The sequence below is a fragment of the Austrofundulus limnaeus genome, unplaced genomic scaffold (genome assembly GCF_001266775.1).
Source record: "Austrofundulus limnaeus strain Quisiro unplaced genomic scaffold, Austrofundulus_limnaeus-1.0 Scaffold21, whole genome shotgun sequence".
NCBI classification, from domain to species: domain Eukaryota; kingdom Metazoa; phylum Chordata; class Actinopteri; order Cyprinodontiformes; family Rivulidae; genus Austrofundulus; species Austrofundulus limnaeus.
The window spans coordinates 2,065,810-2,092,262 of record NW_013952423.1 but is presented as its reverse complement, the minus strand read 5'-3'; the positions used below and the strand labels follow the sequence as shown (position 1 = coordinate 2,092,262).

At 39.5% G+C, this 26,453-nt stretch overlaps 1 protein-coding gene across 2 annotated transcripts in view; it reads left to right on the top strand.

Moving 5' to 3' along the window:
• tmem132e (transmembrane protein 132E) overlaps positions 1 to 26,453 on the top strand; it is a 383,604-nt gene that overhangs the window by 244,569 nt on the left and 112,582 nt on the right. Inside the window, exons 1-2 of one of the 2 annotated variants that reach the window (XM_014004040.1) lie at positions 5,218 to 6,318; positions 6,773 to 7,730. In XM_014004040.1, the coding sequence (XP_013859494.1) occupies positions 6,240 to 6,318; positions 6,773 to 7,730 (1,037 nt within the window). In that variant the 5' untranslated portion in view covers positions 5,218 to 6,239. Of the gene's footprint in view, positions 1 to 5,217; positions 6,319 to 6,772; positions 7,731 to 26,453 lie in introns of those variants that run through there. The other variant, XM_014004041.1, reaches the window with a different exon arrangement.

The following is a 26,453-nucleotide window of genomic DNA, read 5'->3' as shown; positions in this document are numbered from 1 at the left end:
AGCAAGAGTGATCTAGCCGAGAGCGCACACCCAGCCACCAACAACGCCAGGAGGGACCAAGGGCAAGCCCCGCCACAACAAAGAAACAAAATTTCTTTGAAATTTTCTTACAGCAGCCTGATGAGATTAATGTAGATGCTGTACAAAGAGGCAGAAATAGAATTTCCTAATGAGCATCTGAAGCACTAACATCGTCTCCATGTTCAGACTTGTAGCTTGTTTGGTGTGAATTTTAGGTTGCAGTTAAAGCTAACCAAGTGATGATGCAAACATCAGAGCCAAAATGGTATTTAATGAAGAAAATGGGTTTGAATTTAAATTAGTTTTTTTTTTTGTGGGGGGGGAAACTTGGTGTGAAACAGAGCAATGAAAGATTTTGCTAGATGTTGCAGAAGAAACTGAAAAGGGAGCTATTAAAGCTGAAGGAAGCAGAATATTAGCTAAAAGCTAAAAGGGGTAGGGCACTATCTAAAATCAAAAATGTGAACTAAAATCTTAAAGCATAAAACGCAAGTTACAAGAGGCAAAAAAAATCTAAAAGGAACAAAAGGTTAGCTATATGAAATAAAAACTGGCTTAAAAAACAAAAGGCTGGTTAATAGCTAAATTAGCAAAACAATAAATAAAAGCTAAAAGAACCAACAAATAAACTAAATAAAAGCTAAAAGTATTCAAACAGTAGGTAAAAAGAAACAAACCACTGTCTAAAATATTAAAGTTGCAAAAGACTAGCTAAAAAAAGACTTAAAAGCAGCAAAAAATAACTAAAAGAAATAAAATACTAACTAAAAGCTAAATTAGCAAAACAATAATCAAAAGCTAAGGGTCAGTAAGTTGGCTTAAAGCCAAAAGTATCACAAAAACCATTTTTTCTGAAGTAGATTTCTATGAGAACCATTATTTTGAAGGAACTGAAGAGATCCAGTGTTTTTCCATGGAGAAAATATTTTTACTCACTAATCTGTTAAATGTGCTCAAAAATGTGTACATTTCCAAAATCTAAAACACTGTGAAGTCTATAGAAGTAGTTAGTTTGACAAACAAAACTTAAACTAAGAACAGGAGAAAAATTGAGAAAGTGTTGAGTCTGATTTGTCACATTTAAATAGACAACAGAGGAGTAAATGTGTGAGTTTGGTGCTCATAAGTGTTAATTAGGTGTCAATGATAGCCATGTGATGTGAGTATCTGTCACATGGAGGCAGGGCTTAAAAGCCTGAATTTAGCCTGAAACTCTCAGACTGAAGAAGTCTCTTGGAGGAGAGAYGAAACGTTTCATTAAAGAAGAACCCGTCCAGARGACCTATACAWTTTTTTTCTTTTTGGTGCTCATGGTTTTAAAGTTGAGCATTTAGAATGATATTAGTGTGTTAGAATAGAAGAAGTGAAGGAACCGGGGTTAAATAAAAACCGACAGGGGGAAAACCTTCACACATTAGTGGTGCTGGAAGGAAAAGCCCCTCACTTTAAACTCCCCCAACGTGTTTTCTGACCTTTCACTTGAAGAGACATTTATGCACTTCTCTTTCTCCAGATCAAGTTCCTGCCCTCCTCATAAGATGCTTTCTCTCCACTCCTTTGAGTTGGCAGAGGCTTTTATGTTTGACAGCTTTGTATGGACAGCAAGAGATACAGTTAAGTGTTTTATTTCACTGTGGAACAAGGCTTTTTCACTCCATTCAGCYCAGTTCTTTACAAGAGATGAAACAGTGCCACAAAAGATACTTGGAGATCTTTCAGTGTTTAAGTATGCAGCACAAGTGAAGAGAGAGTGGTTATGCTTTAAAAGATTATTTGACTTCAAAGTACATCCAGCTGCAATGCTTTAATACATATTGTCCCTGGAATATATGGGATGGTGAAAGCTTTTTTTAGTTTACATGTTTTGCTTTAAAGACCTCAGATTTTCTTTATAGTTCTAAGATGTTCTGGCCTGTTTTGAATTCTGAAGGAAAAAAACACAAAATTAATCATGCTTAAATAAACCAATCAGTTGGTTATTATTAGGCATTCATTAGGTACTTAATGGGAGTGAAACAATTAAAAAAATAATACATTAGTTAAAAGTTTCTTTTCAAACATTTGGCATTGAGGGAATTTGCTTTTTCTTTCCTTTTTTTATGATTTGTGCTCAAACTAGGTAGTGGTAGCATATATGACCCCCCACCTCAGATATCATCAGAACAAATTTTTACTCATTTATTTTTTATTTTTGGGAGCGGGGGGTCATTGGAGGGCTTGATGAATAGCCCTCCATCAGAGCTAAACAACAAAAAGCATTTAAGCATTTCTGTAAGTCCAGACACCTTTTCAGATGGAGCCCCCTCCTCAAATATGGGGTTTATTGTAAAACCRTTTGCTGGCTCAGTGTAGGTCAGACACATCTACATTCCTGCCAACTTTCACGTTGATTGGCTCAGAYGTGATTGTGCTACGTTTGACCAAAAATCTTGAAAAAATAAACAAAACAGTTAAACAGTCAAAATAAAGAAACTTTGATTTGTTTGGTGATAAAAAGATTTCCGGAAGAATATTTTATAAAATTGACTAATTGCAGTTTGGTCAACTCTACAACATTAAAGTTGGCATGAGAAGGGTCTGTCAGCCATCCTGCTCTCATTTCCCTCATCTGTCTTATGTAATCTTATTGGTGTCTGTAAAATAGTGTCACGTCAGCTAAAAGGTGGTTCTCCATTTTAATTAATCGACACAAGACAAAATAATCTGATTTTAAAAAAAAGAAAGTGCTCTTTGACTGGAGGAAGCCACTGGTATTCCCTGGCCACACGTGCACGCAGACAGAGCAGATGTTTCCGTAATGGGAGCGCAACAGGAAGTGGATTCAATTCAATTTGGCCTGAGGTCTAAAAGGACACCAACTGGAAGAAGAAGGTGATAGGGTTTCACAACGGAGGCCCATCTGTGTCCATGCTCCTTTTCAAGCCCACCGCTCCAGTCATGTTGTTAGTGTGAAATGAGACAAGCACACCCTGATGCACCATCGGCTGTAATCACCTCCTCAAATGGAGCCATAAAGCCCCCCGGGTGGAGGGGGAAGGAGGTTAGGATTTGTTTTGCTTTATTACATTCGATGCATGTATTGTCATTGCGATGGTAAAAGGGTTAGGAGGCTCGTGGGAAGAAGTCAGGTGACCTTCAGGCTTCACATGAGAGTGTCTGTGTCAGTCCTCAGCCCTTTGCCAGAGGCTGCAAACAGTGAGCTTTTGGCACAATAAATGTCAGCCAATGAAGCTTTCTGCAGCTGGAAGAGGACAATGAAGTCATGGAAACTGTGCAGGAATGGGCTGAGAATCGTTTTCCTCTTTCTGCTTCAGTTTACATGTTTGCTGTGCAAAACCTCCAAATGTTTTTGTTTAATTCTGCAGTAACACTTTTTTAATAACAAATTGCTCGTTCCAAAAACGAATCTTTGAATATACATCTGATTACACTGCAAAAACTGCCAACCTAACTAAGTTTCACAGTCTTTTATCTGCCGAAAAATATTTCTGATCTTGTTTTGACACCAACCAAGAGCTGAAAATGTTCAAAAATTCTTACCAGGTGCACTTGTCTTATTATTATGAAGTTTGTCAGGACTGTAGATGTGTCCGACCTACACTGCAGCAGCCAACGGTTTTACGATAGACCCCATATTTGAGGAGGGGGCTCCATCTGAAAAAGGGGGTGTCTGGACATACAAAAATGCTTATAACTCAAAAACTATTCAACAGCTTCAGATTTTATTTTATTTTTGTTTTTTTGTAGTTTAGCTCTGATGAAGGGTTATCTAATTAGACCCACACCCAAAACAACAAATCTGTTCTGGTGCATTGGTGCTTTGCGTATGTGCATGTATTCTCATAATTCATGATGTTTTAGATTATAATCCAGCATTTCTCAATGTATTTTTAGATGGTTAATTTTTGCAGTGAAGCATTTGGCATCAACACATTTCAAAATGTTCACCAGCAAAAAACAGATTTCATCCACTTGGTATTTTTTTTCCGGAATATTGAGCTAAAATTTGGTGCAGTGGTAGTTTGGTGCTGAGRCGTGATGCTGTGCATTATTTGAAAACTATCAGATCACTGAGATGTTTTTTTAAACTTCAGTGCACAAGGCTGCTGGTAAAATCTATCCAAAAATATTTTATTTGTCTTCAGCGTGCAGATGTGAAAGAATRAAATGTTCAAATTTAAGACTCAGAGGAAAAAATAAAAAGATGAATAAAATCTAAACATTTGAATAAGATTAAAAACAGGAAAAGAAACAATCATTTCAAGGACTGTTATTTTCTCAAACTCAATCCTTTTGGCAAAATAAACCGATTTTGTTGTATTAAAGCAAAAATAAGAGCTATRATCCAACTTCACTGAACAGGGCTGTGCTTTCTGTACGTGCACATCCATGGACAACTGTTTTAGCAAACTTTGATTCTTTTTGCTTTGTGTGCTTGTGAGGCTTACACATCTTTTGAATCCATTACATAATTATAACTTTTTACATCTAAACAACCAGGTTTAGTGGACCCAATTAGCAAAACTAAGATAAATAAATCTATTATTTCATTTCTTAGAGTTTTAAAGTATAAAACTGTGAATTAGAATAGATGAAATAATAGTTTTAGGTCATTTGCTGCATGAATGGTAATACAAGCAGTGACAGAAAAYGGACAAATGAATGGAAATCTTGTTTCCTAATTGACAAATAAAACATCTTAAAACAATAAAAGAGCATGATAGAGTAATTAAAACAGCAGAACGTGAAATAAAGGAAACACGCTGGTTATATTTGTCAAAAGTTTGAATACTCAGAGGTTGGTCCTGGAAGATTTTTGCCCTCGAGCGAATTTTGTTGATGACCTTTACCAGCAACGAGGTAAAAATCCGTAGCTTTGATTGTTGGGAGTTGGCAGGCAGAGCGAGTGTGTATCTTTATAAGCGAGGCAGATATTCTATCCTTTCCTGAGGCGAGGATTAAAACTGGAGTGTCTCAAGTTTTTTTTTTATTTTAAGTTTGTTGTGTGCTTTGTAAATATGCAGCAGTGTTGAAGGGGGGTTTGCACGGTGGCTCGGTGTGTGGAGCCCCCGAGCTGAACGGGAGCTGGTGTGGAGGAGAGGTTTGTGGATTTCTAATAAAGACAAGTGCAGAAAAACACACACACACACACACACACACACACACACACACACACACACACACACACATTTCTGTGAGGCAAATAAAAAGGAGAGTCTCATCATCAGAGCTCCTCCTGGTCGCTCATTTCTGAGCCGGAGCTTTCTCAGGCAGTCGCGTCATCTTTTGTTCCTCCCACTGTTTGCCATTCACACACACACACACACACACACACACACACACACACACACACACACACACACACACACACAGATTCCTCTCTTTTATTGTGGGAATTCCAGGCACATGTGAGTGAAGCAGATTCCAGATCCCCCTCCCCCAGCTGGTAACCCCTTCTCAATGAAGCACGCCAACGAAGGAGGAGAGAGGGAATGGAGGAGGATAGTTAAGCTAATTCATCAATACCTTTATCTAATCCCTCTTTTCCCCACGTCTCCCTCTCTCTTTGCCTCAAGGCATTCGAGCAATCCATCCAGCCCCCACCTCCATGTCTTTCCTTCCTCTCAGACATGAGTCTGCCTGAACATGTTCAGAGGGACGGGATGAATCGAGCAGAGGAGTGTTGCTACTCTCGCCTCCCTGCGTTTGTGTGTGTGTGTAAGTTGAGTCCTCAGAGGGCTGCGTGTCTTGACTCCCACCCGGAGCAAAAGCAGTGATTATAGACTTGAGACTAGGTGTGGCGAGATAGGGCGGCGTCAGAGGCTTTGTCTCTGGTTCTTGTACAACCCACCAACTTGGTGGGGGGGAGGAGGGCTCAGGCTGTCTATCCAGACTCTGTCCCGGAGCCATGCACATTGTGGGACTGAAAGAGCCGCTGTGTGTGGCTGAGCCGCTCTTAAACCAGGACTTTCCTCCCAGCGTCAGGAAAAGCACAAGTTCAAGAAGCTTAGCAGCGTAGCAGCGAGAGCACGGCCGAGCGGAGAGCTGCGGGAGCTTTTGGCCGTTTGGCTTCAGGATTCATTCATTCTTTTTTTCTTTTAACGGGAACGATTTCTTTGGAGTTAAACAACATTTACTTGTGAGGATTTAAAAGCACATTTGACTTGAAATAAACAAGATTTAAAGGATGAGACATCAATGATAAAACCACTTGGAATATGGGACTTTTAATCTCTGATTTGGACTATGGGGACTGGAAACTGTGTGTTTGTGCTCAACTCTGGGTAATTCTGCTAAGTATGTCCTGTTCATTCTGTTTACGCTTCGTGTTTGTGCCGTTTCTTCTGCTAAAAGTTTGTTTTGTTTGTTTTTTCAACAGGTAGTGTATCCAAAAAAAGCCACATTTGAAAAAATCATAAAAAAGTTGAAAGTTTAGTTTTTTTGTGTCTCTAATGTTCATCATGAGGCTAAAGGGTTCCAAGTTTTTAAAGACTTTTGTTTTGAAATGAAAGCTTTAATTGAAAGCACTGTTGTGTGACGCGTTAATTACTCAACAACACAAACATGCCATAGAAACAAGAATGAAGTAATTACAATACCGTCAGAATGAATCAGATCTGTGTCACACTTTTATTGGCTCTCTGAGGGGTTAATCTTGCGAGCCCTACTTTCAGATTTGTGAAAGACTCAAACTGAAGCTCTGTTTTTGAGGTTAACCCTCTGTTTCTCTGCTCTCTCTCTTTTTTTGCAGCTCTTGCAGGTAAAATCTCTCCAACCAGCTCGGACTCCCTCTTCAGCTCCTCAGCGATGACAGCCAGCCCCCCGCCACCCAGTGTGTATCTGCCTGCCAACTTCAAAATGTCCAATGCACAGCTGGCCTTCTTCTTGCGGGAGGCCCAGATCACGGGACAGACGTTTGGCGGCGGCAGTAAGGCCAGCGGCGGCTCCACTGGACATCCGCTGCAGCGCTCAGAGAGTTTTGTGGTTTTTCAGACAAAAGACCTCCCTGCCATCAACATAAGCTTTGGGCCTTTTGCCCAGGACCAGGCTTTGTCCAAGGAGCTGCTCCAGCCAGCCAGCCCCCTGGATATTGCGGGCCATCTCACGGTTGGCTGGAAGGTGCGGGCTTTTATTGTCCAGGCGAGGGTCTTCTCCAACAACCCCACCGTCCAGGTGTTCTTCTACATCGCCGGACGCGACTGGGACGACTTCAAGGCTCAGGACAACCTGCCGTGCGTCCGCCTGCACGCTTTCCGCGACGTCCGGGAAATCAAGACGTCCTGCCGCCTGAGAGGCAACCTGGCGCAGTGCCTGGCCCAGCTGGAGCTGCCACCATCTTGGTTCAACACCAACGTGGCGCCTCTGGGTCGGAGGAAAGGCTCCGGCGATGGGTTGCTGGATGGGCTGACCGGCGAGACCCTCCAGGCGGAGCTCTACTATACGCTGCACGATCCCAACGTGGACGGGGAGTGCAGCGAGGGTCAGAGAGGGGGCGGCCCGTCCAGAGGGGAGCCTCTGTCGCAGCACCCTCTGCTGCGCATCGGGAGTATCAGCCTGTACCAGGCCAGCCAGGAGCAGCTGCTGGTGGACAAACAGCTGGACAAAAACATGTTCCTCAGACTGCCAGAGAAGCCCCTGAAACCTGGAGAAACACTGAAGATCCTCCTCTACCTGATGCCCAACTCCACTGTGGAGCAGTTCACACTCAAGTAAGTCTCCTTTTGAAATGTCAACTGATGCTCCGCCTCCTTTTGTCACATCTCTTCCATCCTTAAAATACATTTTGTTTTGTTTCTAAAGTGAAATGTTTTGATGCACAACAAAAACCTATCAGGTGTCCATTTATGTGGCACCACAAATGAGAAAAATATATATTTTATGATTTTTTAATCAGATTATAGTTGATTTAGACTGTACCACTGGTTACTCAAGTTTATGAAGGTAACTTGTTCTGCTTTGTTACTACATGAGGTGTTATATGGTACAGAGGATATTTCAAAATAAATTTATCACATGATGCAGTCAAAACTACCAACTAGTTCTCAGTGTGTGAATAGAAAAAAAACACTTTAACATTTTAGACAACTTATGAAAATATTAAAGATGTCTACTGTATGTTGAAGATGGAATAAAAAAATCAACCGAAAGCCTCGTTCTCCAAAATTCCCCTCTGGTTCTGGGCCAGACTCTGGTTCTGGGCCCAACTCTGGTTCTGGGTCAGACTCTGGTTCTGGGTCAGACTCCGGCTCCAACATGTGAGGCTGGTTGAAGTCTTCTGTTATTGACATCTTTTAATTCATTTGTAAATAAAACTTTTCTGCATCCCTAATAAACATAACCCCCACTCTCAAACCAGAGTGGACCGGAAGCCGGAGGGGGCGGGGCTTGAAGCACCTTAAAGGAACAGTAACAAAACCAGCTGCTTTGAAACACACATCAGAAAATGGGTAAAAATGGGCTGGGTAAAGGAGGTAATCAAACCAAAGTCKTGTAGTTCCACTAACTGAAGGATTTAAATGTGAAAAGGAAGGATTTAAAAGAATCATGCCTACTTTAAATAATGTTGTAAGTTGACCTAAGTTGTCTAAAATCTTATAATGTGACAAGGCCTTCAGATAAAGTTCAGGGTAAATGTTTTTAATGTTCTACCTTCATAAAATACTGATTTTATGTTGTTTTAATAATCCCAAGAAACACAACTGGAAAATGCAGAGTTTTGAGTTGATGTACGTCAAAACATTTCCCCTAGAACTGCTTCACTCCACAGCTGCTTATTAACATGAACAAGCGTTCATGATGTCAGCAGATGTTAGCAATTTATAAGGAATTATATTGTGAACTATTTTAAGATTAATAAATATCAAAAACAAAACTAATTTAATTTGGTATGTGGATGTGTGTAAACTGGCAGTGAGGGGGGCCACCTGAAATCCTGCCTAGGACCCCACATTGTTTAGGGCCGGCCCTGAGCACGGTGGTGCAGTGGTTACTGCTGTCACCTCTCAGGATTGCCTGCTGGTCTGGGGCCTTTCTGGGTGCAGTTTGAGTTTTTTTCTCAGGAATAAATGCAGCATTTTATGGCAGCATGTATGTGCAGCAACTGTTATACAGTCCATGTCATATTTTCTATTGGAGGCCTTTAGCCTACGAGCTGCATTGCCGTTTCTGTTCATTATGAAAAGATGAGCATGTAATCACGTTTTTCATCCCTCTCATTAATTTCCCCTTCGCTGAGCCAAGCAACGCGCCTGCAGTAATTAAAGTCAGGTAAGATAAAGAGGGAAAGATGGTGTTAAAGTGAAGCAGCACTCAAAGATTCTCCAGTGGAAATGTTGGCTTATGACCAAAGATTTATTCTTTTTTTTCTCTTGTATGAATAGTTTGCTGCTCAGAGTAGTTTGTGTTTAAAGGTCAAGTGATGGTCGGGCATTGTGGGCAGAAACTACAAACACAGCTGACTTTTAATGCTGCAGAAAATAAATTTAATCCTAAARCATTAATATTTATTTTCCTAAACACTTAATGCTAAATACTAGCAGTAAAAATTGACTATTATAATAAAAAACTATGTTTTTGCCATAAAAGCCTTTTTATCTTTTTTTACATCAGTTTTATTCATATAATAATAAAATCATTAATGATTAAATTATTCTATAAACTGAAACAATAGAGAGTAATTACAGTTTCTCCAGGTTTTTATAGCATTTTGCTYTGTGTTTCTCTACTGTCTTATTACAAATGATTACTTTTACAGCCACTGATGACAAGAAGCCAGCTCCTGTGAGTTAGCATTTAGTTAAAATGCACATTAATACATGGCACATAATAAATAAAGGTTCTGCAAATAATTTAAATTAGATTTTCTACCTAAGTATATGTGGAAAACACATTAAAGCTCATAATGTGAGTGTCCATAAAAGGCTCTCACTAATAGGTGTCCATTAGTGGTTATCAATTTATACAGTTTCTGCTGTTTCTTGGCAGAGTTTCTCGTAGTGTCTCACACTAATTCAGCCAAATGTCTTGCTCTTTTATTCCGTCGATCCTGTTTTCTGAGTATTTTGTACTTGTATTTTAAGAATCTGCACATCCAAACTTTCAGTTTGCTTATGAAGTAGATGCTGTGACTTTTGGTTTTAGAATTTTTTTAGTTTATTGGGTTATATTACGTTGAGATCTATTCAGTTCTSTGAAATTTGCTGCTCTTATTTTGCTACCCTTTTGCTGGTTTTAGCTATTAGCCTTTAGCTACTGTTTGAATTTTGTGTTTTGCTTTTATCTAGCATTAGCACCTAGTTTTGTGCTTCTTTAACAACTCRTTTTCAGCTTTTTAAGCACATTTCAGTAAAGTTGTTCAGCTCTCAGCTTTCTAACCTCACTTAGTTTCAGTTCATCCTGGTTGTAAGGGTCATGAAGGATATTTCTCAGTGTTAAAAGTCTCAGATGGAGCTGCTGACTGTGGAGACGTTGCTGAGGAACGGGAGCATCAGCTCAGCTCTCTGCTCCTGCTCGTCGACAGTATTTAAGGTTAGGCAATAAAAAATGTTTGCACTTGACAAAGCTTGAGGAAAGCAAGTTTTTCTCTGCTTATAGAAATAAAAGCCTTAAAGAAGAGGGGAAAACCAGCAGGACCTCATTATGAACTTGGAGCTGATGATGAAACGCTCTGTAAAAACCATTGTTGTAATATTTTACAGACTTTAATGTGGAGATTTGCAGAGTCTTAACTGAGACCCAGTTACTCATAAAATCTCAGCTCAAAGCCGCTGCAGACTGGATTTATCATGACTTTCATATGCTGGAACATTTTACAGGTAACGATCCGAACACGATCAGCTTTAAACAAGGGGTAGAGATGCAGCTGGATTTTTCTTTTAAAAGTCAAAACAGCAGATCTGACAACTTTCTAGCTTTATCTGATTTCTTGTGTTCTCGAAAATACCGTAATCAGAACTTAATGTATACATTTTTTTGATTTGTGTGAATTTACTGTAGCAGAGGTAGACGTAGACAGAAGAAAAATTATCTGGTTTAAGTTTTCTGCAACCTTTACAATAGAAATTGTGAAAAATGTTTAATAAATTGCATTATATACAAATGTTAAAGTGAGTGGCCTGTTTCAGGAGCAGCTCGAGTTAAGCTTCCTTGTTCTCACTATCCTCTACCTCATCATCACTTAGTACGGCTCTTGCAAGTGCAAGAGCTAAAACAAAAGGAAAAAAACATGGGCCACTGCACTGGCTGCTATAATAATAAAAAATAAAAGGACTTTGCTTAAAATGTTTGCATTTCATTCATTATTAAATTACATTTGCCCATCAAATAGGTTTTCATTCTCTGGGAAAAGTTTGGGCACCCCTGATGTATATAAAATCTATATCAACTTTGGAAATTAATCCACTGAGAAAATCCTAAGATCACTTCACGATTAACCCACTAATATTCATAAATGTCACGTTGTACTGATTGTCTGTAAATAACATTAAATGGCCTCTTTTTCCAGGTAGGTTAGAGCTTTGATGACTAAGCCGAATTGTGACATATCTTTCCAAATGTATGGCGTTCAAGTATCGTGTAGCTAGCATTTTTCTCTCCTGAGTTATGACGAGTTAAGTCTAAAATTGTCTATTTTCAAGTAGAGACAACAACAACAGACAACGCCCTTCACACATGCTTCATTGTCTGATTGGTCCGAGACCCCAAGGTTTAATAAATATGGGCCCTAAGATCTGTTTTGACTCAATAGAAAGACCAGATATTCTGATATTTTAGTTTAATTTAAAGGTTAAGAAGTTTTATTACCAAATAAGGTWCTTTGTTTCATTCAGTGCTCGTGTTTTCCACGATAAAATGTTTTGTTCACAAATTTCTGAAATGCCACTGGTTCCAGCCTTCASTAAATGAATTTTGATTCAACTTACAGAATCCTCTTTAACCTGTCTCTTTTATTTAAGGGATCAAATAGTTTTCAAAACGCCCCTTTCTCATTAGTTGATATGATYCTTTAAAAGCCTTTGAAGGTGTGAGATGAACTTAGTGATGCCAGCATGTTTTCGTAAAATCAGCACGGCCCCGGGGGTAGCTTCCATCTACCATGTATTATTCAGTGCTTTGGAGGTGGTTTAGGTGTGTACACAGAATTTAAAGATATTCTCGCAGCCCTTTGTGTTGTAAGACTCAAATCATCAAAGCTCCAACCCTCAGCAATCCCGAGCATCAGAGGAACATTTGTTCTTTGTGGAATGCATTATCTTGTGTCAGCTGGAATGTTCTAAGGTTCTGTCAAGAAGTTCTCCAGTCTGCAGCTCCTTCGTCTGATATCTAGATTACAAACCAGCTTCGTTAAATCAAAGAGAAATTTTTACTSTGGGAACACGTCGGTCAGGATCCACTGCCACAGAGTTCCAGCAGAACTTGTAAAACACGAAGACTCCGTCAGATCCCCTGCCTCCTGAAACATTTAGCTCACCATGTAAGCGGCTGAATGCCGCTGCAGCTCTCAGGCAGGAAGCAGCTCGCAGCCAAAAACACCAGGGCTGATGGAGCAGGAGAGCAGGAGGCTGAGGCTGATGGAGCAGGAGCAGCGAGAAGAAAGATGGAGCCTCCACGGGGGCGCTGACTTTCCCCAGGCCGAGCTGTCCCTRCACATTCAGGAAGATGATTAAAGATGCAATAAGTGTCTTTAAAGATGAATCAGAGGGCCTCTTCTTCCTCCKCTCACTCTCCGTTGCCCCGCCCCCTCGCCTCAATTATAAGTTATCAGGCTTTGAACATCTCTGACTTGTGTTTGCTCGTGTTGTCGTGCAGGATGAAAAAGGCCAGAACGTGCACGACCTCTTGCAGAAACTGGCTTTTTTTGCTGTCAGAAATGCATGTCGTGTGTCGGAACACAGCGTCACGCAGGGAGGGGAGAAGTCGCATGTCGGCCTCAGTTACCATGGCGATGCTGTGATATATGGTACGAAGCTGTGATATTATCTAGTATGTATYGAGCGGGGCTGGTGCAGAGTATAAGATCATGTCTTTAATCATCTGAGATGTGTTTTTGCTCACTATCAGAGGAATATTGAGCCGTTGCAAGAGAGAAACTACATTATTGTGCTTTACGAGAAAACAGTCGGTGCTATTAGTTCTTTTTGTTTTCATTTGGTCTGAAGAAATCGAAGAAGAGAAGTTTAAAAAAAAGATAAAAACTGGATAGTAGTTTGAAAGTCTGCTGGATTATTTCTCTTTTTTATCATGTTTAATAATTCTGCTTAATAGTTTTTAAATATTGTGATGCTTACAAACAAAAACAGCCAATCGATGAAAAAAGAGAAACTTGAGGTTTGTTGGCTGCAGCCCTAAAATATCACCTTTGATTGGATTAAATGGAAATATGTTTGCAAAATCAATAAGTATTGTTGTCTGTATGYAAATCTAACACCTAAAACAGTAACTTTCTGGCAGTAAATAAAATTTATTTAACAGTTTTCCACACATTACATTGATTTATCACAGAATCATTCAGTTCTTTTGATTGAATTTTACAAAACGTAATTACATTTTATTTATCAGAGTTACACCTAAATTGTTTAAAACAAGATCAAATTTAAGTAAAAAATATACTCAGATCAGACTATAAAACAAGCATTAAACTCAAGGCCCGAGGGCCACATTTGGCCTGCGGGTGACTCCCATCTGGCCCGACAATATATTTTTTTAATTTTTAAAATTAAATGCAACAAAATAAAAAAAATTGAAAGATGAACGATAATAATACCTGTCCTGCACCTGAGCTGCTGGCTTTAAGTAACTGAGTGATTTAGTTGGATAGCTCAGCTTTAAAGCCTGCGGTGACCATAAACTACATCTCCCACAATGCATGTTGATTATGATGGGAATTCCCTGTTGGAAAGTGGGAGAGTTCAGAATTCAAGATACTCACCTCAACTCATCAGTGAGTAAAACTCTCTTTAACTTTTTAAGTGTTTCTGTATTATTCATCTCACATTTAGTCAGCCCTACTTAGTACTTTATGTTTATAAGCGAACATGTTAAAACACTGTTTAGTAAAAGTTTATTACTAAACTTATAAACTAAACTTTATTACTATGGTGGCCCTTTGATAAGAATCACCATAACGCTCATGTGTTCCTCAGTGAAAATGAGTTTGACTCTCCTGCTGTACAAAGTAGAATTCTGCCTAAAGGATGAGTTTTATTTAATCATCTTTAGTTCTTCAGTTTGTTTCAGATTCTTGTAGCTATTTGATCAAAATGACTGAAGTTTTAAGTGTTTTTTCCTCCCAAATAGCATAATGTGAAACCATAAAAAAGAAGAATTATTTATTTATGAGAAACTTCCCGGGAACARTTTTTCTTTTATTTCCTGTGTGTAAATTTCTGGGGAGCTCATTTACTCCCAGTGCAGGTAGATGGTGTTGTGCCGTTTTAATGAGACAAAACTGCACCTTCTGCTGTTTTACAATCTGACAGATCATTAGAAACTTACTGTGTAAAGCACGTGCGCTATCATAGCATGTGGCTCAACATTAGCTTTTATCCCTGGATTTGTTGGGTTTGCCATCTGTGAGGCACTCAGGGGTGTTTTTTTATATTCCAACCAGCTATTACTGTTGCCAATGATATTATAATTATTTCCATTTTGTTTTGCCAAAGGCTTGTGGCTAATGGGCTGCAAGAGGTTTTATTTTTTTTTTTTTGTTCCACAGTTTATTCACAGAGAGACTTTAGATTCAGGAAACAAAAAGGTTTGTGTGAAAATGTAGATGGGATCTCCAGCAGCAGCTTGGTCATTGTTGTTACTTCCAATAATTAGCTGCCGCTTTCTGTTTTTGTGGACTTATTGACAGTTTTGCAGTAAATGAATGTGCATTGCAGCTGTCGGGTACGGAGTGGGTTTTATTATCCTCATCTGTGCATGTTTTCTGGAAACAGTTCCGTCCTCAGGAGCCCTTGGCACAACAAGCAGCTGTCGAATAAAAGCGCCGTGGATTCCAGGGAAACTGACCCACATTCAGCGTTATTGGCTTAATCCCCGGCAGCTAGATGGTTGCGAGGGGCTTGCTAGTGGGGACGCAGCAGCTTCCTGACCTTAGGCCCTGCTTCCTGCCAGCTCCGCGGTCGTCCTGCGCTCCTCATCCCGTGTGTCATTTCGGAGCCGGCTCGTGGTTCCGCGGCATTGATGGGAGGTGTCTCCTGCTGTGGATCGTGACACGTTCAGGTCGTGTGACTCGAGCGGTGAAGCCTGCGCCGCCGGGCGTCGTGTCAGGATGCATCAAGGGATGCAGAGAATCATTGCTTATCGGCCCTCYGAGGAGCAGGCCCGGGGAAAGTTCTGCACACCTTCCGATAAGATTCCACTGAGCTGCACTATCACCACTCCATTCTATCCTTCTGAWATGCGAGGTCATAAAGTTTGAACTTTAATCTCTGTAAATCTCTMAAATTCTTTAAAGCGTTTTGAAAAAATGAGGGGAAAATATCTATTTTTAATMAAATGAGCTGTTTTGAGCTCCGGTGAGTTCTTAAAGCTTATAAAAAGTAGCTGAGTCAGCGCTTTGTGCCGACCATGTGCACATATTTTTGCATGTTTTCTCAGGGGCCTGACATTCACTGAAGTAACTCAGCTCTTTTCTAACCTTGAATCCGAGGATCTGAGGGAGGCGGTGTTTCTGCACACGGCAGCTTTTTGCAGAAATATAAAGATAGTATGATCTGTATGTGATCTCTATAGTTTGTCAGCTTTAGTTTTTCTTTCATTTTGCAAAGTTATTGCAATGTTTACTTCAGTTAGAGTTGTGTTTGGGCATCATCTGAATGATTCCAGTTCCTTGTTTTGACTCTGGTTCCCAACGATTCCTGATTCTTCTTAGAGGCAGGGTCAGAAAAGCTGTTTAAACCAGGTATCTACAGAGTTCTTTCTTGATGAAATAATCTTAATTTCTTGTCATTAACTTGAATGTAAATATTATGATTGACTTTTCATGGAGGTACTCTGCACAAGTTGTCCATATCAATATTATAATCTCATATCCAACCAAAAAAGTGTTTCTGGTCTCATTTTGAGGCTAAACAAGAGCAGACTGTTAGATTATTATTCTTGTTAGTTTGGAAAATGTTTTTATTTCAAGAAGTCKTAACAAGTRGAATTGTCTTATTCCACTGGCAGATTATTTCACTTAGTTTGAGAAGATTCAGACTCTTATTAATGAAATATTCTGCAGAACTCTGAGCAGTGTTTAATCATGKTGGTCATGCTCCCTCCTTTGCATGATATAATCTTATTTTATTAAAGCTGAGCCACACTTTAGACCACTGTTGAACTCTGTTCATTTGCACACACTACTTGCAGATTCTTCTTCGTTGGTGTCAGCAACTTCTTATTCTTTGGGTCGGGAATCGTGCAGGAATTGAAAATTTAAAATTAAAAACTTTGTAGGATTCCGGGACAATSRAACTGTTAGTYCCAGTTCCAAGTCGATACTYGAGACTCGATGCCCAACCCTACTTGTGACACGCCCAGTATCAGTCTGAATACTCAGTGTATTTATTATAGGTATTCTTTAGGCTTCTTTGTTTAATAGCCTTTGATCTCTTTATGTGAGACCTGTGTTTATTTAGCCTGATTTTGTGCTTTTGGTTTGTCATATTTGATTGTCCTACTTCTACAGCATAAAAGTGTTTGCTAGTTGCTTTGTTGCGCTGTGGGTTTATTTCCTTCAAACATGGACTTTTATAGACCACTGGCATCTAGTCCTAAATAAAACTTCTGAAGCACAAACTGCAGAAAGCTTAGGAGAAGAGTGTTAATGTGTTGCATGGGTTTGAACTGCTGCAGGTTGGTCAGAAAGCCCAGAACTGAACACCTCCACAGTTGGAAGCTGAGATCAGAGTCATCCATGAAGATCACATTTAAACTTCATGGATGTATTAAATGTGTCCCTTCCTCTGGAGATGTGAAACCAGCAGGATGTGATGCTCCGAGCCTCCACTCCTGACATTCATATGGATCTCACTATCTTTAGTTGAACCTGCTGCCTGGTAACTATTCAGGTACAGTTTGAGGGCTGTGAAATATGGGGTCAAGATGTTGACTTTGCTTGTAAATTACACACATGTCATAAAATCCAATCAATCCATGAAAATCACTGTTCTAATTCCAAACGCTGATTATAGGAACTTAATGGTCTGCTGATCATTTTAGAGATGCTCAGAAGTTTTATGGAAAGTTTCTTTCAGTCAGAAAATCACAAAAATTTTTCCACATTTTTTAGAGTGCATTAATAAAACCTACTTCAGGCTCTTAGTTTGAGAGAATCTCAKTTTTTCACTTTTGCTCTGTCTTCAAAGTAATCAAACAAGCAGCCTGAAAGTTTTTATTTGTATCACGCAGGTTCATATAAGTGGTTTTGTCTTTGTAAATTCATTTTCCTGAGCTTTTATATAAGGCTGCTTTTAAACCTTACATGAGAAAACTCTGTTTCTGCATGAAGAAGGATAAATTATTTTTGTTCAGCTCTTTTGTAACCTCACTAAAGGCCCTGTTGCACTGTAAYGYTCCAGACAACTTGTGACCRGGGTTATTATAGTTAACTAAAACTAACTAAATAACGAAAACTGACATTGGAAAAACATTTTAGTTAACTGAAATAAATAAAAACTAATAAAATGAAAAAACGATAACTAACTAAAACTGTGTAATCTTAACTAAAACTAACTGAAATAATAAAATATCTTTAGTTTTACAGTTTTTTTGATTTATTTTGAACCATGTGGACTGATTAAACTATTATTTTTTGTTGTATAAATTGAGCAGTTTCACTGTGGGCAGCTTACGGCAGGCACATCATGGTTCGTAACATCATCTGTTGCTCAGAGCTCACCTGCAAATTGACAACAAAAGTTGGGAGAAAGCAATAAAGTCCGATTTGGGATTTCTTCGAATTTGACTGTGAGAAAATTAAAAGTGTCTTGTCGTGGAAGCAGGTAATAGAACAAGTGGAATACTTCTCAAGGGACTAATTAACTGAGTATCTTGACAAGTTAGCTTCTCAGTAGTTCCTGTGAATAACAAGCCATAGCCAGGCAGCACCAGGATCTAGACAACATATTCTTAAAACAATTGTCTAAGTCCTTTTTTTGGCAAAATTGAGTTACAGGATTAAGGTGTTGCTATAATGGACTGCTTTGACTGATGATCAAAAAGCTGCTGTTTAGTGAACTCACAGGAACATTTCAAGCAGGAGGATACATTGGCAAATATATTTATTCAAACTACAAAAAAAAAAACGAACTAATAAAAGTAAACTAAAAGTAAGCATTAAAATGCAATAATAACTAATCAAACTAGCGAATCCACGCTAAAAACTAAATAAAACTGACTTAATTAAAAGAAAAAATGTCACAACTAAATAAAACTAAATTATAATGAAAAATCAAAAAGCATTATAACCTTGCTTGTGACAATTTCTGGGATTTTTAAAGACATCTACATTGATGGAATTTAAAAAAAAAACTACCGAAAACCTCTTTTAGGTGCGTACATACCGTAATGCTAACAAACTGATCAAATAGACATCTCAAGTGWGGGACAAACTTTTCATCAGTTGGCATAAGTTGTCTGAAAGCAGGGTCTTCAGACACACAGCAGGTGTGTGTGTGTGTGTGTGGGGGGGGGGGTTGTAAAATTCTGGGAACTTTCAAAATTGGAAACTTTCTATAGTCTTTGTTCCACCGGTGGGCAAAAATAGGTGCCGTTTCTGGATATTTCCAGGTGCTTCTGGGGGCTTTTTTTCCAGTTCTTACCTTTAACTTGACTCCCTTACAAAAAAATCAAAAGGCTTTAAGGATTTTCAGGAGCAACTTTAATAATAATAATAATACATTTTATTATGAGGTGCATTTTTTGACACTCAAGGACATCTTGGCTGTGGCTGGGCTWGATAAGGTGCTATATAAGTTCAAGCCATTTACCATTTTTATATCACTAAGCATAAAAACAGACACTAATAAAAGTAAACTGTTAAAAATAAAATCCAAATGTTGGCCTTTAGCAGGGATTATTTCACCAAACCCAGCTTTACCTCGGCTGAACATGAAGTTGGAGAGTTTTAGTAAAGCGCCTGAGGTAAAGCAACAAACCGGCATCGAGTGGAGCGGAGCCTGCAGTAGATATAAGAGTGGATTGATTAGGAGATCAGCGCAGGAAGCCATGTCTAGACATACACTTAAAGAGAAGGACAGGGAAAACACACAGGAAACAACAGGAGATTGAAAGTTAAAAACAAGAGGAAGGTACAGCCGGGTCATGACACAGCAGCTTCACTAAATCTTGTCCTTTTTACTGTCGTAGATGAACTCCTGCTGTCCTCCTCAGAGCTGGATCTGTTATTGGACAGATGTCCTCAGGAACTCATCTGCTGGCTGTAGCAGCTGAAAAAGGACAGTTGCAGTAAAAAAAMCACAAAGTAATGATGAAGCAGAAAAGGGTTTGGAACATATACTTCATTAGGAAACAATAAAAGCTGATTTCTCTAGAGTTTTTTTTATTTCTGAATAATGTTTGGGGTCAGTTTTGGACTTAATAAAGTAATTTCAGTTTAACAAGCAGAAGATTGGACATAGCTTAGCGTTAGCGCCTGTTCACACTAAGTTTTCTCCGCAGTCATACCTGGAAACTAAAAAGTATCAGAACTGTTTCAGAGAAYCGTGTCCTTCACAAGTCTGACGTGCAGTCCAATTATTCTGCATTGTTGCCTTTCTCCTTGAATCTGAGATTTTACTGGTGCCGTTCATTTGTCTCATTCACCTTCTGAGTTCTTGAGTGGAAAAAATGATTAATATCTCTACAGCRTTGTGTATTCGAGCGCAGGGCTGTTGTTGAGTTGAAATTGAAAGGAGAAAAAACAGATTGTGTTCTGTGAATCAGAGTTTTATTCTGRAAAGTTTTGGGTTTTTGGTGCAGCACTGAGGTGAGGAGGTTTCCATCAGCCCGTGACAAACAGCACAGACCACAACTGCCCCTCTGATGAGTTAAAGCCCTGTTCACGTTAATCTGGATATTTTATTGTTTCTGCATCTTCACATTCTAACAGAAAACACTAAAACAACCATCACATATGAACAACATCAAATTATAGGAGAAGATTATTTCTAACCTGGTTAGATATTTGGGGACTAGTGAGCTACCCAAACCTGACTCCATATTGTGATAATTTCTGCACATGTTCCACTTCAGTCTCACCGAAGTCTTGTTTTTTTACAACCAGCAAGACTTTCAGCCACCTTTAGGTGATCAGGTTTTAAATAAAAGAGGCTTATTTTGTGTTAATTCCAAGCTAAATAGTGCACGTTACTTCCTGTGCAGGTGATAAACACATGGTACRAAAGGGTTTGAGACACCATACTTTTGTGACCATCGTGAGAGAAAACTTGTTGCACACATTTACTATGACCCCCGCATGTGAAGGAGTTATTTATTTATTTTTCAGTGATTTTTTAATATGTTTTTTATCAATCGTAGCATGAAAACGGCTGCATCGATCAACATAAAGTTTGTCAGGAAAGTAGATGTGTCCGACCTACACTGAGCCAGCCAACGGTTTTATGATAGACCCCATATTTGAGGAGGGGGCTCCGTATGAAAAGGGGGTGTCTGGACATGGAAAAATGCTTATAAGTTAAAAACTATTCAACATAGAAGCTTCAGTGTTTTTTTTTTTTGTTTTGTTTTTGTTTTTTTTCACCCAAAACAATAAATCTATTCTGCTAAGTTCTGAGTTGTGGTGCGTTGGTGCTTTGCTTACATGTGGGGGTCATATACGTTACCGCTTTGCTGTTTCTAGTTTAAATAATGTTCAAAATTCAAGCAACAAGTCTGCGTGTCTCTTCAACTCCAGTGAGGAAATTGAGACTTTCTTGATAATGTTGTCAACTAGCAGTAAAATGCTCCTTCTAGGGTTTGTCATCACTAAAACCCTTCATTATAACTGACACACTGTAACAGAAACATCATAAAATGATCCACAACTGGGGCATGAAACTGCAGTATTTACAGCAAGCCATCCAAAAATTCAGAACAGGAGAATTATCTCAGGAACAGTCCTGACTCGTTTTGGATCTGTGCTTCTTTTCCTCTTCCAGCAGAAAACCTCAGAGCGCACGCAGAAAACCTCAGGACAGATCGGTGAAAAGATTAACTTCAGGAGAAAAAATGAGCGCTATAAAACTTGTCAGTGCTTGGCAAAAGTTCTGCATGARGAGCGCAGCAAATTACCCCACGCGTCTGGGAGAGACTGATTAATCCATCAAGAAGTGTTTAGCTGCAAACGCTGCTGCTAAATGTGCTGTAATCAGTTATTAGGCCTAACTGAGGAGTTGCTCCTTTATGCAGCTTAAATAGGTGTTGCGTAACTTCAAGATTTTTTTTATTAATGTAAGAAACGAGCGGCTGCACATGTTCTCTCAGTTCCACTTTTGTCTCGCAGGGGTTTGGGTGACCTTCTGCGAGGCAAACGCAACAATGTGTAAAATTGTTTGAGAACTAAATGTAAAGGTAGATAAGCAGGTGGTGAAGCGTCTGCTGCGAGGGCTTATCACATCCCTCAGTCAGCATCACATTTCTGCCCCTCTTCTCCCACATTACATCATTTTCTGGCAGCACAAAGCAGCTCGTCTCCACCACATATAGGCTCATGTGGTAATCTTCAGAACCGTTATGGGTTTAGGGGACAAAAAAAAAGAAAAAGATAAGGTGTTTTCCACTGCAGGCAGCTTCTATTCACCTTTCCTTCCCTCTTTCATGTCACAGAAAGAAATTGTTGGGGTTTTATTACTACCTCTCACATCGCTCCCCTTCAACCTGATATATATTTCTTCTCTCCGTGCGATGCTAGCTGAGAGATTTGCTGACTTGGGTAATGGACATGACTCGACACAGCTTGAGGAGCTGTACKGCCCAGTGGTGCTCCGGTTTCTGAGGATCCAGTGGAGTCCAGGAGTTGCACCATAACATAGTTTTGATTTTAATGATGCTCTCTCTGCCATCAGGGAGCGCTCCTTACAGCTTTTATTTGTAAATCCTCTATAAGAACCTCAGGAGGTGGGCTTGTTGAGCTTTCTGTAGCTCAAACACAGCTGGGATGATTTGGTTTAATAAGTCTTGAATCACGTGGAGATTTAACAAGAACCGTTATTTATTTCTTTTAATTGTTGCTTTTAATGAATGCATRTCACCTGCTGCCTTACATGTTCAAGACTACGGTCATGTTARTGGAGGTTTAGCTGCTTTGATGCAACATGCCCCTCAGAGGCTGCATCCTTCGGAGGCCGATTTGATTCAAAATYGATTTTTCATTCACACCTGATAATGTGAACCCATTTGTCGAGTTCTGTTTGCAAACGGTGCACACAGTGAAGCTCATGTCAACCTGTGACTCATTCAGTCAAAAAACAAAATGAGTCCAAATCTCTTAAACAAAGATGAGGCCAGTTTCCTCTTTGTTTAGGTGCTTTCTGTGCCTGCAGCGTACGATCCAGAACTGGCTAGTTATAAAATGGAGGCTGGCAGCCATTGATTGGAGTCGCTTTTTTATTTATTTATTTATTTTTGCAATCAATTTTGGGGAATTTAAAATCAGTTCTAAATCRTTGTAAATGAGAATCACGGTTCTGCTGTCCAAATTCRAAGGCAACCCAGAAATGCGTCCTCCACAGTTTGAGTCGGGGTCTGTTGTGTCCCTCAGCCCACCCTGTCTCAAGATGTATTGTGGACCAACTGGGAGATTTATTCTGCTTGTAATGGCGAACAAAGCAAGAGACTATTTATTTATTTATTTATTTATTTAAATCTTGCGGTACAAACATTTTTATTTAAAGCAGTAGTGTTGTTGGGCTTTTGTCTTTTGCTTTTTTATTGTTCTTGTCAGAAATCATTGTAAACAGGATCGCTCCTTAGTTCTTCAAGTATTACCTCTAAGCTCATTTCACTAACTTACGATATTATTAACATTAATAAATTAATATTTAGCTAATTCCAATTGTCTCTGCTTCTACCACCATAAACTTTGGCTCAATTTTTGCAAAACTGACTGAAGTAAAAGCTTTTTCCTGTCATATAATGCAGCTCAGATGTATCGAGCTTCATTTATATCTGTCCAGTGGTTCCCGAGATATTTTGTTAACACACAAGCCACCTTTACTTTCCAGCAGTAGAGGTAATAAATAATAATAAAAATTGAGTAACACACTTACATTTATGTTATCCATGCCAGCATAAATAAACACTGAGTATTTTTCTGAGTGTAATGGGAATACCACTAAATAAATAAGTAGTAAAAGAATGTGCTGTAAACCCACAGAGAACATCTCTTTGGGAAGAATCTGAATGAAGACATGATGCACATTCATTAAACATGGCAGCCATCCAGGMCTGTTAATCTAATAATTGTAAAAGCATCAATTGTTTTTTTTTTCCGTCTAGTAGCTCAATCAGCTTGGATTGCCTCATCAATTTTTTACTCTCCTCACATTTTCATTTGAAATCAAGCAGCGTTCATTCTCCTCTTCTCAGTAATGTACTTCAGCTCATGTGTGGCACTCCCTGCCTGCCAATACAGTTCTGGCACATAATCACACGAGAAGTCATCCTGCCTGAAATGATCCATTTGCTGCCGTATTGAAGGACGCTGCATTAATTTCACCTCCATGTTTGAAAAACAGAGGAGAATTTGACTCCAAATTTTGTTCTGGCCCAGAAACCTGCCCGCCTCGGCACCTCGTGCCCCCGAGTTCAGTGAGTCGTTTTAACGGGACTTATATGAAGAAAATATGAGGCTGAAAAGACAACTTTCAGCTGCCAGGAAATCAAACCTGCAGCAACACATCAGGTCTGAGAGGTGCTTCTGTAAATGAAACTCATGAATGCGCAGACTGCAGGGCTGTTTTAATATGTCGATACATTAGGACACTACACACACTGGGAGTGCTGATTGACTTTCCTCAAATAAAAGAAGCCGAGCAATCACCAAAAACTAAAAAAACCAGCAGAATGCTAGCTAAAAACATCTCGATGTTAGCTAAAAGTTGCAGAACAGTAACTAAACACTACAAATAAAAACAAGAAAACAAAAATAGAGCCATTTTTAATTATTATTTATTTGTCCTAGAACAGAAATGGGCAACTGGTGGCCTGCAGGCCATACATGGCCCGTGCGGGACCTCCATTTGGCCTGGCAATTTTTCTAAAACCTGCTTTAAGTTCTTTTTTTCTGTTCCACAGAATTTCTAGGCAAACCTGTTGTTTAGTGTGCTTAGAGGTGCTGTCTGCCATGAAGGATGTGAACAGAAGTGTCCACTACAACACGTTGCACAAAGCTAAATATGAAAAGTTCATGAACAACAGAAACTTTTTACCAGAATGAGAACCATTGCTGCCATTGTACTTCAGCTCACTAAAATAAGTCTTTATTTTTTGATTGTTTCAAACATATATTCCTATTAAACAAGAGTAAAACTGCTCAACAAGCATTAACTTACTGCACTGTACGTTGGTTTAATAAACCAATAAGTACAGAAACATTTTTAAAATGACAGTTTTATTAAATTTAGTAGTGTGCAGCACTGTATGGCCCTCTGGTAATGTCAACAAACCACTGTGGCCCCCTCCATCATGTAAGTTGGCCATCCCTGYCCTAGAACATCATATGAAAAGATGTGAACATTTCTCCTCCACAGATGGTGTAAAGGGTTCACTTTTCTAAATTTAAAAAGCTTAAAAGGAGTTCAAAGGGAGGTCTGTAGCTTCATGTTCAAAACGATTGTAACTGTAAATCCGAAGCAGCATTAAGGTGACGTCTAACAGCAGCAGTTACATTTATGTGTAGTCAGTGTTATTAAAGAGGTTCATTTGTTAGCTTCTCAGGCTTGGTGCAGCTTTAGGCCCCGCCCACCTGCACACGTCCTCCCCCATGCACTGAGGTCCAGCTCCTCGTGCCACCATGTGAGAAACCTTTTACTCCCTTTCWTCTCATTCCCTTGTTCTTCTCAGGGGAGGAGGAGGAGTGGGCTCCTGAGTGGATGTTCCCGCTGCTGGAAGGTTGTTATGTGAGGCCGATTTAAATGAGAATAATTTCAAGCACACTCCTCAGAATTGATGTCTTCCAGCAAACTAGAGCAGATTTGTTATGGTCATTTGCTATACCCTCCCCTGCTCCCATAACGGCTGTTCAGCAGTCCCCTCCTTACAGCTCTCATTTGATTTTCCTTCTGCTTTTGTCCTGGGAGGAGTGGGCAACCAATCATTTAGTAGCTTTAAAGCCCACATCTAAAATGGGCGTGTGTTAAACTGCCTTTTAGACGAGTCTATAAGAAGTGGATTTGTTCCAAACATATCTAAGGAAGAGGATTGTGCACAGCAGAGAGGTTTGGAGGATTGTGGCTCTTTGTTTATTCCTTTGTGGGAAGTGTTTTGTCTGAGGGAGCTCTTCTTTTTGCTGCGGCACTAGAAAGCGTGCTGCAGCAGAGGGACCAAGAGAAGCAGAACAGTGCTGCTTGAAAATGCTCCACTAATTTCTTTCTTCTTCTTTTTTCCTATTTGCTAAAAGAAAAACTCACAGTTCTGCTTTCACTGCATTGCCATCTTAAACATCAGCTCAGCCCAAAGTACCTCAAAAAGAAAGATCAAAGCACGTCGGAGCCTTTCAGATTTATTTTTGATTTGTTTTGTTTGCAGTTTTTCTGTCTGATCGTTTTAGGTTTTTTTCCTTAAGATTGCGCGCTAAACGAGGGGTTTGCTCTCCGTCAAATTGTTGAGTTATTCCCCTGTGAGCAATTAACTTGTAAGGTTTGATCACATCACGAATCAAAAGAAGCAAACTTTTTTTTAAGGGTGCCAGCAGGGCTCGTTATTTCTCTGTTGCCTTCATGAGTTCTGTCTTCGGTTCTCCTGCAGCTTTGGAACAACCTGTATGCAACAAAACATGCCACTCCATGGAGAATCCACGCTTGGTACATGTATTGTATGATGGAGATAACGTGCAAAACAATACGAAATATTTCTTTATAGACGACAGCTGGGTTTTTGCAGAGCAAGCTTTCTCGTGAGCTCTGCAACTCAGACGTTATTTAAAGTTGAAACAGGTCACAGAAAGGTGACAGGTACATTTTAATGGTTTTTGCTCAGTTTCAGTCTAAGTTTTATGATTGTTTTGTTTTAATTTACTGCAGAGAGCAACAATGTCACACTGACTTTAGAGGTGCTGAAACTTTTTGAAGATTTTGTGCGTGAACCCCACAACAAACTTTTCACTTCATGTTCAAAAACATCTGAACTTTCAGGCAGGATGTGTCTCTGCTAACTGAGATATCACCCCCCCCACCCACACACACACACACACACATACACACACACACACACACACACACACACAC